Source organism: Ornithodoros turicata, chromosome 1, assembly GCF_037126465.1.
Source record: "Ornithodoros turicata isolate Travis chromosome 1, ASM3712646v1, whole genome shotgun sequence".
Taxonomy (NCBI): Eukaryota; Metazoa; Arthropoda; class Arachnida; order Ixodida; family Argasidae; genus Ornithodoros; species Ornithodoros turicata.
The window spans coordinates 214,284,632-214,298,698 of NC_088201.1; the positions used below are offsets into that span (position 1 = coordinate 214,284,632).

The 14,067-nt window shown below is 42.6% G+C and overlaps 1 protein-coding gene across 4 annotated transcripts in view; it reads right to left on the reverse strand.

Annotated features, from left to right (window-relative positions):
• Window positions 1-1,622: 1,622 nt before the first annotated feature.
• Window positions 1,623-14,067, reverse strand: part of LOC135379040 (caspase-3-like) — a 251,721-nt gene continuing 239,276 nt past the window's right edge. For all 4 annotated transcript variants that reach the window (XM_064612290.1, XM_064612287.1, XM_064612289.1 and 1 more), the window contains one exon: window positions 1,623-2,618. In XM_064612290.1, coding sequence (XP_064468360.1) covers window positions 2,112-2,618 — 507 coding nt within the window. In that variant the 3' untranslated portion in view covers window positions 1,623-2,111. The remainder of the gene's footprint in view (window positions 2,619-14,067) is intronic.

Genomic DNA, 14,067 nt, shown 5'->3' on the forward strand with positions numbered 1-14,067 from the left:
CCGCGATTAGTCAGTCAGCAAAGTGATGTGTTCACTAAACAGCGTAGCGATGTAGTTTGTCTGTTTGTATTGCAGTTGGTCACACTAAATATTCATACGATTGAAATAAATGAAGTGAAGTGATCGGCTTTGCTATGCTGAGTGGAGTTATCGCTCAAGCAGACAGTGTAGGTTGATCTCTAATACCTAAGCTCCATTTGTTTCTCAGCTGATACTGGCATTCGATGTCAGATTCCGCAACGGCTTTGATCAAGCAGTGGCGCAGATGATCAACATCCTGGCGACTTTTTCAGCCATCAACGAAAAAGAATCGCCGACGTTTTTCGATGTGGACATATTCTTAGATGAAAAAAAGAAACGAAAACGAAGTATGAGCTGATATTTATTTATTTATTTGCTAATACTGCCGGCAGCCTGTTGACCGCCAAGGCAGGGATTACACACAAACTCAAACACAATAAAATCACTCAACAGGAATTCCAATATAAGATTGAGTTGCCTTTAAAAAAGAAGATACATTATTTAATTCCGTCACACTGGTAGGCAAGCAATTCCAATCCCGCACTGTGCGTGGAAAGAATGAAAAATTGAGAACGTTTTTCCTGGAACGAAGCTCCCGTATCAATTTACTGTGTTTTTGCCTTGTTGGCCGACTGGAATTGAATGTCAAATAGTCATCAAACTTTAACCCTGATCCGCCGTATATGATACTATGCAAAAATTTCAGTCGTCTGAGTTTCCTTCGAAGAGCCAGTGGGGGGAGTCGAGAAGTGTCGTACAGCGCTGTCACTGATGATTCCCTTACATACGCGTTGTAAATAAACCTTAAGCCCTTTTTCTGTACATTCTCTATGCGGTTTATGTCAATAGTCGTGTGGGGATCCCACACGATATCCGCGTACTCTAACAATGGACGAACTAATGTTGTATAGGCAGTGAGCTTCGTTCGTGGAGTGCAATGTCTCATTGTCCTTCGTAAGTACCAGAGCTTACGAAGCGACGATACGATACGATTACGATTACGATTACGATTACGATATCTACGACATGTAGACTGCTTCCTTTGTTTCAGGCACTCCCTTTGGAAGGCACACACACGAACTAATTGCGGCGTTCTTCTTCTTCTTTGTAGGGGGACAGAGTAGGAATGAGAGCATTGATCGATAGTGCAATGCTAGTCTTTGCGTCAGGTGCCAGGAAACAAGTCGCGGAGGCGACGGCTGTAACGTACTGGACAACCCGTGGGGAAGAAATCGCACCACCACCAAATGTTAAGGGAAGCAGCGGGGACCCGGTCTATTTATTCACAGGGGAGCACGAGAGATGCACAATGTTCCCCGCTCAAAGTGTCCGTCGTCGTGCTTTTATGCTCGCCTATTGCCCGTGACAGTAGTAGGATGTGTTGACTAATAAGCCATCACTTTTACAGTACTACGTGGAAAGGTGCACACATACGTTGCTCACCAAGCTGCCTCGGCGGAGGGACAATGGTCTTGATATAATCATGAATCATCGCAATCTCGGACAAGAATGACGGAAGTAAGTGCAGCGATTCAAGGCGTTGGGGGCGAGGTTTTCCGTTCCTATCCCTACGAGCATGAAACTACAGTAAACTGAATACATACATTCCGGTCAAAGTATTTATTGTGCGCTTTCGGCAGTACAAAAATTGCAAAATGTAATAACTTTAAACCTATATGTCACAAAAAGAAATACAAGAGACAGAATACAATCTGGAAAACATATCTTGCCCGAGACCCGCGCACACTTTTTACATTGTCCTCATCAATGTTTAAATGAACGCAATCCACAGGTTTCGTTGCAAGCGATGAGTAGGCAACAATATAACACAAACTGTGAGGCATCTAAATGTCACAGCACCGGGAACTGGCAAAGTCGAATATATTCTATTCGCACCCCCGACACCCCCACCCCGATGTCCAGCTTTGGGGTCGGAGGAGTGTGGTAACATTGCCTTGTACTCTTTATTGTGTGATTCAATAGCTCGGAAGCACTATACAGAAAGTTTCACCCTCCCCTTAACCCGGGCTCAGCGTCTTCCCATCATCATGGAGTTTATGCACCAAGATTGCGAGAGACACAGAAATGTACTAGTAACCTTTAGGATAAAACTTGAGCGAGAGGCACAAAGCATCGTCGTGTATAAAACCATGTTTTTTAAGCTTTTCCAGACTTAGCTTTATGAAGATTGTACCTACATTATACTCAGATTCGGGTTTCTGATAACGGTGAACAGCCGCGAGCACGGCTTCCCTTTCCACGTAAAAATCGTTGTCTGACGGGTGTTTCAGGGTTACCGCGTGTTCCGTATTGAATGGCCATGTCAGGGCATCGTCGTTGGGACCTTGGCACAGGAAGAGCGCAACTTCTAGGTATGGCTTCTCGTTTCCTTCAATGGCACGTAGGCGCATATGAAACATGTAACCAAGCATGAGGAACTTCGCACTGAAGAGGTGGTGATCGTCCATGAGTTCAGCGATCATCAAAAATTTCTGCACTTTATTCGGCCGCCATATTATCTCTGTGGATGACACTATCTCCAAATTGCCATCTTCTTTCAGCCTGCTGTTTTCAATGCGTGGACTTGGTGGCCGCTCCTGGAAACGACCAACATAATACCTTCATAGTGCTTAAACTTGTTTCAGTGTCAATTCTGATACAAATGTCATATCCTAATAATTGTAGCCCCTATATATTCTTAACGCAAAATATGAAGTGCACATTGCAATATTGAGAGTGCTGTACGATTGCATATACAGGGTGTCTCAGTTAAATTCCCAGGCTATATAATTCACCAACGAATGCATGAGATACATGAGACTTAGACACCATTATTGATTAAAGGTTAAGCAATTTTCATGTCCTCATTTTTCCAGACAGACTAATAAACGTAGTAGGTCAGGGCTAGGCATGATATTGCATTGCTTCGCGTGCCTGCTTCGTGCTTTCTGAATCATGAGAAAACTGTGCAGGAGAGTTCTGAGAAGTGGAGTGGATCCTATAGTATGCGCGAGTGAATGAAACTAAAAGGAATGTTGATGGTTTTTACTTTTCGCTTTTGCGTTTCTTGAACAGTGTGTAAGCTATGTGTATAGCACACGGGACTTAAGACATCATTATTGATTAAAGGTTAAGGAATTTTTATGTCCTCATTTTTCCAGATAGACTAAAAAACGCAGTAGGTCAAGGCTAGGCATGATATTTCATGTTTGATATTGCATTGCTTCGCGTGCCTGCTTCGTGCTTATTGAATCATGAGAAAACTGTGCAGGAGTTCTGAGTCGCCTAGTGGATCCTATAGTAAGCGCGAGTGAATGAAATTAAAAGGAATCTTGATGGTTTTCACTTTTCGATTTGCCTTCCTCGAACAGTGTGTCGCTATGTGTATAGTACATGAGGCTTAGACATTATTATTGATTAAAGGTTAAGCAATTTTCATGTCCTTATTTTTCCAGACAGACTAAAAAAACGCAGTAGGTCAAGGCTAGGCATGATATTGCATTGCTTCGCGTGCCTGCTTCGTGCTTTCTGAATCGTGAGAAAACTGTGCAGGAGAGTTCTGAGAAGTGGAGTGGGTCCTATAGTATGCGCGAGTGAATGAAACTAAATGGAATGTTGATGGTTTTTACTTTTCGCTTTTGCCTTTCTTGAACAGTGTGTCGCTATGTGTATGGGATTACTCTGGTTTACACTTCGCAAAATAAACTTCGAGAATAAACTCCTCAAAATAAATCACGAAAAAATCCACGGTGTAAAGATAAAGCCGTAAAAATCAACTGTTGCGATACAAACGCTTCAGATTGAAACTTTCAAAATAAATCGTCTCTGATTGGTTGACAGGCACGACAGCGTCAGAGCAGCGAAGGCTTTTGGCTCCCGCGTCTCAAAATAGTTCCCCGTAGGATGAGGCTTTTTGCGGTGGGCTGGGAACGAGAGTACCGAGTCTGGACAAATCGTTTACTGTATTATCCGTCGGCTATGAGGATTCTGTTGACACTGCAGTTCATGCTTTGTTCTGATGCCCGCCTGTCAAATTTGAGTGTGTCGAACTCTGAATTCGTGTCGTGTCACCAAATGAGTTCCCGGTGTTGGTTCCAGCTATGATGGACACCTGCTATATTATGAACATTGTCGCGAACATCGCCATTCTCCTGCAGGGCTGCCTTGGTTGTGAAATCGTAGAGTGGAAAAGTGACGATCGACGAAAAAGCCGGATTCCGATACCGTCTGTATCTGTTTGTTTGTGTTCCAGATTCCGAACCGCAGAATCGTGAAATCGGAACCTGCCTGTGGTTGTCCTTGTGAGCCTACGTTCTGATAAATGCAGGAAACAGGCACTGGACAAACTCTCAAAATGCATTTCTGCAAATAAGCTGCATATGAATGTGAAGAAATTGTTTGTTTGTTTGCAAGAAAAAACTATTTTCTCTAGGATGAATAAGTTGAGTCAGCGGAGGTGCCCTAATTTTTTGTAACCAGCATACGGTAATCTCAAAGTGCAACGAAATAAGATTCTAATTTCAGGAACATCCACATTGATTCGCGCACCTTCCTAGACAACGATTTGCCATGCAAAAGCTGCAAGAGATGTATCTAGACATAACACTTCAAGCACTTTTTTTTCACTGGTCTTTGAATACCCTGGAACCTAAGAATGCCATTTTGAAGGTCTTAAAAACCACGAAATTTTCTCACAGAAATTTTTGGATCTTATTTATTCGCGTGTATATACAGTTAAAATTCTGGTTATCAGATGTCGGAACTGAAGAAAACCAAGCGCAATAAGTAACTGAAATCAGAAGTGTAAGATGAGAAATGAATGGCACCCTCTGTTGTATTTATTTGCCTTCCTGTCTCTCCTATGATCTTCACATTCAGAAATCCCCAAGTACGTTTCTTAGCAGGTCACTCTTTATGCCAAGCACCCACGCCAAGAAGAGGCCTAAATTTACGGTACCAGCTACTTCATTGTATGGTACCCTTGCACCCATTTTTACAGCTTATAAATATTGTGCTGAAATATGAAATCGCTGTAAAACTTGCATCCTGCACGACATTACATGTCGTGCAGGTGTTGTCGTACAAATGTGCTGCTTGCAGTTCTGCAGCGTTGTTTCTTCCTCACGTTCAAATGAAAAGGCAAAAGGAACGCTCCGAGACTTACTCTCGCACAGTCATTATTCCGGGGCCATGTCCTCGCACTAAATGGTCACGAGCATACTTTTGAAAACTATAGCGGCACATAGGGAAACCGACGTTGCATTTGCACCGACCTTCTATTTCAAATAATTAAACGAGACCTAATTAGTACATTCACTTCGCATGTGGAACATGTTGTCATCCCTCATAACTGCAAAAATATGATTTCTCAAAGAATAAAAAAATCAGTCCTTGGGCACGCTATATGCACCGCACCTACTAGAAATTAACCAGTGGTTGCAGAAAATATACTGGTATTTGTGTTTTATGTGATGTATGGCCCACATTTTCATTTTGACCAGCTATGCCAGTGTGAGAGCTCCTACGCTAGACTAGCTAATTCCTCCTCTTTGTCCTTCATGCGGTCACACATATGTTACACTACAAGGCAGCTAGCTGGTACCACAGTACCAAACAGGTGCCACAGTACCAAACAACCACCATTGTTGACTTAGTTTGCTTGGTCGATGACAACTGAAGGTGGCATATTTCTTTCCTCAGATTTTTGTTTATTGGTTTGTTCGAGCTAAAAACAGAAGCCATACACTGAGCAGCAGGGCATGATAAAACCCTCCATAAGCATCACTTTCCCTCTTTGGCTTTGGCAAGCATGGCTTTGCCTCCACAAGCATGACTTTGACATAATTGATTTGTGCCGTGATAAAGTGTACTATCACTGTGTTCGCAGTAGCATTTAAAACGTTGGCACCTATAGGGCTAGATTGCAGCCCCTATTCCGTGCAGATATTCTAATGCTGCAGAGCTGTAAGCTGTTCTTCCCGGTGAAAGAAAGCTTGAAGACTGCATAGTTTGTGGCTCACTGCCAAAGAGATACCGTTGTAGAAGAAATTACTGGACATAAAGCACAGTGAGGCATGCTCCACCCAGGCCACAAGTAGGTACTATTACTTTGGGCCACCTTCTGTTCATGCAGCAAAACACCTATTTCCACTGAAGGGAAGACTGTGTGTTTTTTTTCTGTTGTGGTTGAAGGGCACACGAGATCATAATAAATTGTTTTCAAAAGCTGTTACGTCGCATTCTGACATGATCTGAGCCAATATGGTCAGCTGATGCTATAAGATCTACAGAAAACACATGCTATAGGAGAGGGTATGCCCTTGAAATGATGAGATTTGTTCACTTTCCAGATGACTTCAGGTATGTGAAAACAATCATAAATGCTGACAAAGCTGTTATGAAGCAGCGACTGCAACTAATCTGTAGAACTGGGCAGAACAGCTGAATGCCAAATTTGTTCAAAGTGTGCTATAGCGTCATACAGATGGGATATGAATGAGCTGACGAAACGTTTTTCTTGCGTAAGAACAAATACACCTGTAGGTTCTCAAAATGGAAAAGCAGAGTGTCGATTTTAGCAGGAGACAGCCACAAAGGCATCTCTCTTTTTTTTTTCTTCCTAGATGGCCTCAACTGACGAACAAGCTGCAGCACATTATGGCGACAAACTTTTTCGTTTTTTTTTAAGAAAAATAAACCTGTAGATTTTCAATATGTTACGGGAGAGGACTAGTTATACAAATAAGGGAAGATTTCTTTTAGACGACCTATATGTAAATATACTATCTGAAAAAAAAAAAAATTTGCAAGTGCTTGATATTCTCAAACTATTGGTTAAACAATGAATATAGATCAGCTTGATATTTTTATGTGAAGCTAATCACAAGCAATCAGTTACAAGCATAAATAATCTGGGGCTCCTTCAAGAATGCTAATTTGCCGGAAATTTATCGTAAACTTTACCCAAAAGGTGCTCCGTTCTTGAGTTCTCACTACGTCACCAGATTTATACTCGTTCTACATGCCCTTTGGGATGGCAGACCCGTGGTTCCCCTCTAACACCAGGCAAGAAAAGCGCACAAAATGATGTATATGTAGATGTGAGAAGGAAGCTCGTAAGGGACAACTTGATATGTCGGCACAGTTTAATGCGGCTCCATTGCTCCAGAAAACAAAATGATGATTTACATTCGATATATGCATCGTCTAAAAAACGCACACAATTTTTTTCAGTGATATTTAAGAGAGTCAAGTTACATCTCTAGCTGGTTTTGGCTGGAATAACCTAGATTGACAGTTACACAAGCTGATGTATGTCAACATTGAAAATATAAAGGAAAAATGCAATTTAGAATGCCTCACTCAATTTACTACTTTTCATAGCTTACATCTTGACAGGTGTTTTTTTCCCTAAAATGGTTTATCGCCAAAATCCACGAGAATGACCGTCATCACATTAACAAGTTTCAACTGTATACCAAGTAATGACAAACATGTGCTTACTTTTTCTGCAACCGAGGTGTGAATTACATCGTTGAGGTGCAGGCTTCAGTGACAAATCACCGCTTGTGATGTCACTGGTGAGTGAGTACGGCACTGCTAGTGACGCAACATGTGATTCTAGTGTCTTTCACCCCACCCCATCTTATTTCATGAGCAATTACCATCAGAATCAATGAGCTTGCATGATGCACTTATGAAGAGTAATTTCATGTGTGCCGATAAACATACTGCAGTGCTAATTTACAATGTAGTTTGTGGCTGTGGAGCACACTGATATTCAGTATGCCATGTGAACTAGAGGAGCATTTTCTGCCATAAACATTACATGAGCGAAGACCCAAAAAAATGTAAGCAAAGCTTATGTGCGTTTGATAACCTGCATTTTTTTTAATGAGAGGCTCTCTTCGTAGCTAGAGGGAAAGGGTGCTGGCAATGTGGCACATCTTCATAAGATGTAGAACCAGAGACACAGAAAAAAATTGACAGCATATCATGATCTCAATCATGTTATTGTGTGCTCGTTTCTGTCTTCTGTTCTGCGTTTGTTAATCTTTTTGTGTAGTTGCTGGATTTTAGCCCAACAGCAGGGGTCAGCAATTAGAGAACATCCAGAACATGCAAGGCATACATTTCCTCATTCTCCGCATTCCTAATTCAAGTAACGTTGAAGAAGTAACCATGCGTAGAAAATATAGAACAGTGAAGCTGGCTTCAGTACAGTACAATATGTCACATGTAACAAGATACAGTATGCCTCAGTGTTTCCCAAACCGTGTGTCAGGACCCCCATTGAGGCCGCGATAGCCCAAACGGGGCCCAAGAGAAAGCAGATGAAGTGAGCGCAATATGCCACAAAACCAAGGAAACTATCTCGCTACGACTGCATTATATTGAAGTTGTTTTACAAAAATGCAAGTTCAGTTCAGCGTACAATCAGCCGGGAAACAAGCTAACTCGCAGCAATGCTTTCAATCAAGTGTGTCGCTGTATTCCTCACTGTATCATGACGAGGTGACGCTACTATCGCGTCCTTGTCCACTTGCGCCCTGGTGATACGCTGCTTCCGCGCACTAGTATAACATTCATATTTATTTATTTATTTATTTCGAGAACCCCAGTGGTCCGGAGGACGTTACATGAGGGGTGGGAACTGGAGCGTAAGATACATTTGCAGCAATTTGATACAAACAAACAAGCAAGCAAAAAAGAACAACACAATTTGCAGTAAGTAAACAGGAAAATAAAGAAACGACGACAGTACAAACTTATATGAAAACAAGTATTAAAGCACGAAACAGGGAGTTCGTTCACATAAGTACAGATAATTAACAAATATGATAAGGGGGAGTAGAAAAATTTCATTGCGACTGACATACAAGTGTGATGGTCTTGTGGGTGGAGTGAACGGGAGAGGGTGTTACAAAATACTGTATGGTCGATAATAGTTGGGAGAGATTATGGGAGGTTGCTCCATTCGATGGCAGTTGAACAAAAGAATGATCTGGGTAATGCATTGGTATTACAGTGAAAGCGTGTGAGCTTATTAGTGTGTCGATGTGAGGGAAAATGACACTCGAGCGGGTGATGGGGGATTGGTGCGGTGACAAGATGAAAATGAACCAATGGAAGAGGGCTAACTTGGCAAGACGACGACGATGTTCGAGTGAGTCGAGATTAAGATTTGATATTAATGCGGTTAAAGACGTATTGAATTAGTAGTCTTTGGAAATGAAACGGGCAGCCCGATTCTGGATGGCTTCTATGTCGTCGCAGAGATGCTTTTGGGGAGGGTCCCAAATAGGTGATGCATATTCCAGCTTGCTTCGTACAAGAGCCGTGGAGGTTAGGAGCTTAAGATAGAGGGTGCCAACCTCAGGGTGCGTCTAACAAAGCCTAGGGAGCGAGAAGCGTTAGTTATTATGTGGTTGATGTGCTCGTTCCAAGTTAGGTTGGAGGAAAGGTGGATTCCAAGATATTTGTAAGAATCTGCTCGGGTTAATGTGATATCACTTAGACTGTAAGGGAAGGGAGGAAGACAGGAGACCCGTCTTCGAGAAAACAACAAAACGCGACACTTTGCAATGTTCAGAGGCATTTGCCACTCATTGCACCAACGCCGGATTAGTGAAAGGTCACTTTGTAAGGTTAGTTGGTCAGAAGGAGAGAGGATTTGCCTGTACACTACACAGTCGTCAGCAAAGAGACGAATCGTGGAATATATGCCTGAAGGAAGGTCATTTATATAGATAAGGAAAAGGAGAGGGCCGAGGACTGAACCCTGAGGGACACCAGAAAGCACAGGCACATTTGGGGATAGGTGGTTGTTGCAAGTAACAAATAACTTACGATTAGTGAGAAATTGAGCTATCCAACGGACGACATACAGGTCGAGGTTAAGCAGAGAGAGTTTGTATAGAAGCTTAGAGTGCGGCACCATATCGAAGGCCTTGCGAAAGTCTAAGAAAGCGGCGTCAGTCTGATGATTATTGTCTGCGTGGAGAAAGATGTCGTGAACAAAACTGGCTACTTGAGTTTCACACGAAAAGAGCTTTCGAAACTCGTGCTGCAAGGGATAGAAGAAGCATTTTTCTTCAAGGTACTTAACTACGTTGGGGTATGCGTTCGAGAATTTTACATACTATAGAAGTGAGTGAAATGGGGCGGTAGTTATTAACGATGTGGCAGCTGCCTGATTTGTGAATAGGGACAATCTTCGCCGTCTTCCAGTCCCGCGGTAAAGCAGAATCTTCGAGTGTTAAATATGCAAGATAGAATCTTGCTGGAAACAGATCTCGTGTTGTATAGAACCTTCGGGTTAATAGAGTCCGGACCAGCACTTGACGACAGCTTAAGTGACCCAATGATTTTCAAATGCCATGAGTGCTGATATGAATGGGGGCCATAGGTGAGGAGGCGATTACTGACAATGGAGTTTGGGTGTACCCGTTATCGGTGTTGAAAACGGATGAAAACAAGGAAGCGAAAGCGTTGGCGCGGTCGTTGTCGGCGGGTGTCAGTTAGACTGATAAGGTGGAATTTTGGCGGAGACAAAATTTTCCAAAATTGTTTTGGTTTATTCGTCAAGCGAGACTGGAGGTCGATGGTAAAGAACTTACGTTTCACTTCCTTGATCGAGCGCCTGTATTCCCGTTCACAGTAGTGAAATTTAGCCCATGATACGTCGTCGCCAAGACACTTTGCCTTCCTGAATAAACGCTTTTTCTTGGTTAGCAAGATTTTGAGACTTTTCGTGAACCAAGGATTGTGATCATAAGATTTCACTCTTATCATTGGAACATGGTACTCGGTAAGGTAGTTTATGTTGTCACGAAAGAGGGACTATGCAGTTATCCTCAATGGAGTAAGGCGAGGTGCCATGAAAGGAATTTTCATACCGAGCTTCAAGACCCTCGTTGATGGCTTGGAAGTTAGCTCGAGCGTAGTCGTATATGGTTTTATCGTTGAATTTACGAACATTTGGACGACATGAAGAGATATCGAAGAAAATAGCCTTGTGGTCACTGAGACCATCAGTGACATGCAAAGAAGTGATGTGCTCAGGATGGGAGGTTAAAAGCAAGTCAAGGGTTGACTGTGTGGCATGAGTTATTCGGGTAGGATGTGGAACGACCTGCGATAGATTAAATGTAAGGCATAAATCCACAAACAGTGTCTCTTGTGAACTCCGGGAAAGATCGCATTGGAGCAAGTCCCAATTTATTGACCACATATGTATCAGGGTATATTGAAGGTATATATTACTGTATATGTATCAGGGCAGATTTCAAGCTTCCTGAGCGCGCACAGACGGTGGTCTCAGTTGTCTCGCGACCATAGGTGGGGAGTAACGCGTTACAAAGTAGTGCGTTACCGGTAACGCATTACATTTGGGAGAAAAGTAATGAGTAACGTAACGTCATTACATTTTTACTAACTAACGCGTAACGGCGTTATGCGTTACTGCGTGTTTGGGAACATTGCTTCATAGTCTAAACTTGAAAGCTTGAGCGAGGACCGTGCCTGTAGACTCCGGGAAAATCTCCAATTTTTTCTATTCATCTTCAACAATGACAAGAAGGTCACATCAGCACCCGCGAAGAACGCAAAAGGACTATTGACCTACCCTGGTTGAGATGTCACCTTTGTTTACCACCTCTATTTTTCACTCCCTTTGGTATTTTTCGGACGAATGGGGTAAAAGCGTCTGAACAAGTAACAAAGTACCAAGGGATTCGCTGTTTGGATTTATACTGTGTGAGATAAAAGGTCACCATCTCTATCAACCTTGACAAGCAGCACGCACGTGTCATTAGGAGTCTGCTCAGCCACACGGATGAAAATTTTGAGCGTCAACTACTTCTGCGTTGCAATAAATCATACATGTAAGTTTTGTTCATGCGTGACCCTTGTTTGTGCACAACATTGCGTGTATTCATCTGCGGAACGCACTTGTGTGACTCAACCGAAAATGGTACATATATTATAAGGACAACTAGCGAAGTAATGCAAAAGTAACGGCATTACTTATCAGAAGTAACGGCGTTAGTAACCCGTTACCTACTATCGCAACAGTTACGAATAACGTAACGCGTTACGTTTTGAAAAAGTAGTGAGTAACGGTAGTGCACTACAAAATAAAAGTAACTTCCCCACCTATGCTCGCGACGTAACAGACGGAGAAAGACACCGGCTGTCACACACAGAGCCATCCCGAAGGCTATGCCCATCTTTGTTGATGCACCCACGAATCCTACAGGAAGACTGCCGAAGCTCTCCCACTCGTATTAAGTACCTGTAGCTTGAACTACAAACAGTTTGGTGCACACTCCACAAAACGAGAACAGCTGATTGCTGATTTCATGGGCGCAGCCATGCGAGCCGAGAAGGACAGTTCAACAGAGGAGCAACTTTAGGTAAGTTCGAACGTGGCGCTAGTCGTCGGTGCAACAATTTCCAGAGTGAACCGACCTCGATCAGCTCAGATAACGCTTTTTCAATCTTTTTCTTTTTAGTATTATTTCTTATTATTTTTTACCCATTTCCAATTCTAATTCCAATTCCAACTCAACGCGCTGATACTAGTGCAACGTAGAGTCAATAAATCTCTCGCTTCCCTAAGGAGAAAAGTACTTGAAGTACATTCGTGTTTTGTGATTCCTTTTTCCTCTCTCTACGTTCCAGAAACATACGCTTTCCGAGCCCAGACAATATAGTTGTGAGCGCAGTTGACATACAGAAGTATATACGGATCCCGTACCGTGAAGACCACCACCCCAAAGGTGGTTGCCACGGTTTCGGTTTTGGCCCATTTGCATGTCAAAATTCAGGGATGGATATTTTAATACACGTACGTGTTTCAAAATTTTTCAACGTGGTGCGGATTTTAACTAGGACAGTCTCCCATATCGGTATCTGGCTTTTGTTCAAGACGTCCTTATTAGAGTTAATTAATGAATTTAATTGATTAGTCATCCTTATTAGTCATTATAGTCTTTCTTGGAAAAGATACGCGCCCGTAGAACTCAACTGTGAAAATGACGTGCTCTCGTAACTTTTTTAATAAAAATTTGCCCAAGCTGAAACACACACACACACACAGAATAAACGGGAACGGGCCACAAAGGCATACTTCGTGGGCGTAGCAATTTTCAATTGAGATTTTTTTTTAATAAAACAACTAGGACTAAGTGTACATTTGTTTCGCACTTACGCGTATGCGAGTGGAGGAAAACCTTATCTGCAAGGTATTTTTGCATTCTAATTTCCATAATTCACTAAGATTTTTATGAAGCTGTTTTTCTTTCTTTCGAGAAACAGAAAGAGCAGAATTGCTAGCAATCATTCTAGATATGAGATGAATCCTTCATCTGTATGCTTCAAATTATTATCCACAGAGGTGACATTTGTTTGTAGTGCACCATTTCGGGTTTTCCATTACGGAGATACCTCGCTCGCAATAACTCGGAAGTCCATCACGGCAAGGGGGAGCGAGCCCTAACCTAACCTAACCCAACCTAACGTAACCTAACCTAACCTGAAGGAGAGCACTGCGGGACATGGAGTTAGAGACTGAGAAGTGTGGCATATACAAAGAGGTCCTCAGAGCGAAAATTCGGGGGATGGAGATGGGGAGGGGGCAGAGCCACCGTGAAAACTTGAGGAGCGGTGACTGTTCCCCCTGCCCCCACATTCCGATTGATACTGAAACTAAACAGGAGCAGCTTTCCAAGCTAAGGGCTCCGGAAGGGATCGACAACAGTAAAAAACGATAAAGAGAAAAAAAGAAAGAAAAGAGAGGAGCAGCAAAAAACGTATATTCGCTTGAACTTCAAAAGGACAAAAACCATTGCAAACACGTTTTTCTTGTACCGGCCATCGGCATTTAGCAGCCTTTCTGAACCCTGATGTGGATTACAGGCCCAAATAATGACAAATGAGCAAGCAAGCATCCTCGCTGCTCAGTTTTTGGTGTTTTACGTCGTTTGAAGTGCAAATTCTTGCGCCCACCACTAGCGCTACATTCGCGTTCACCTAAAATTTCTC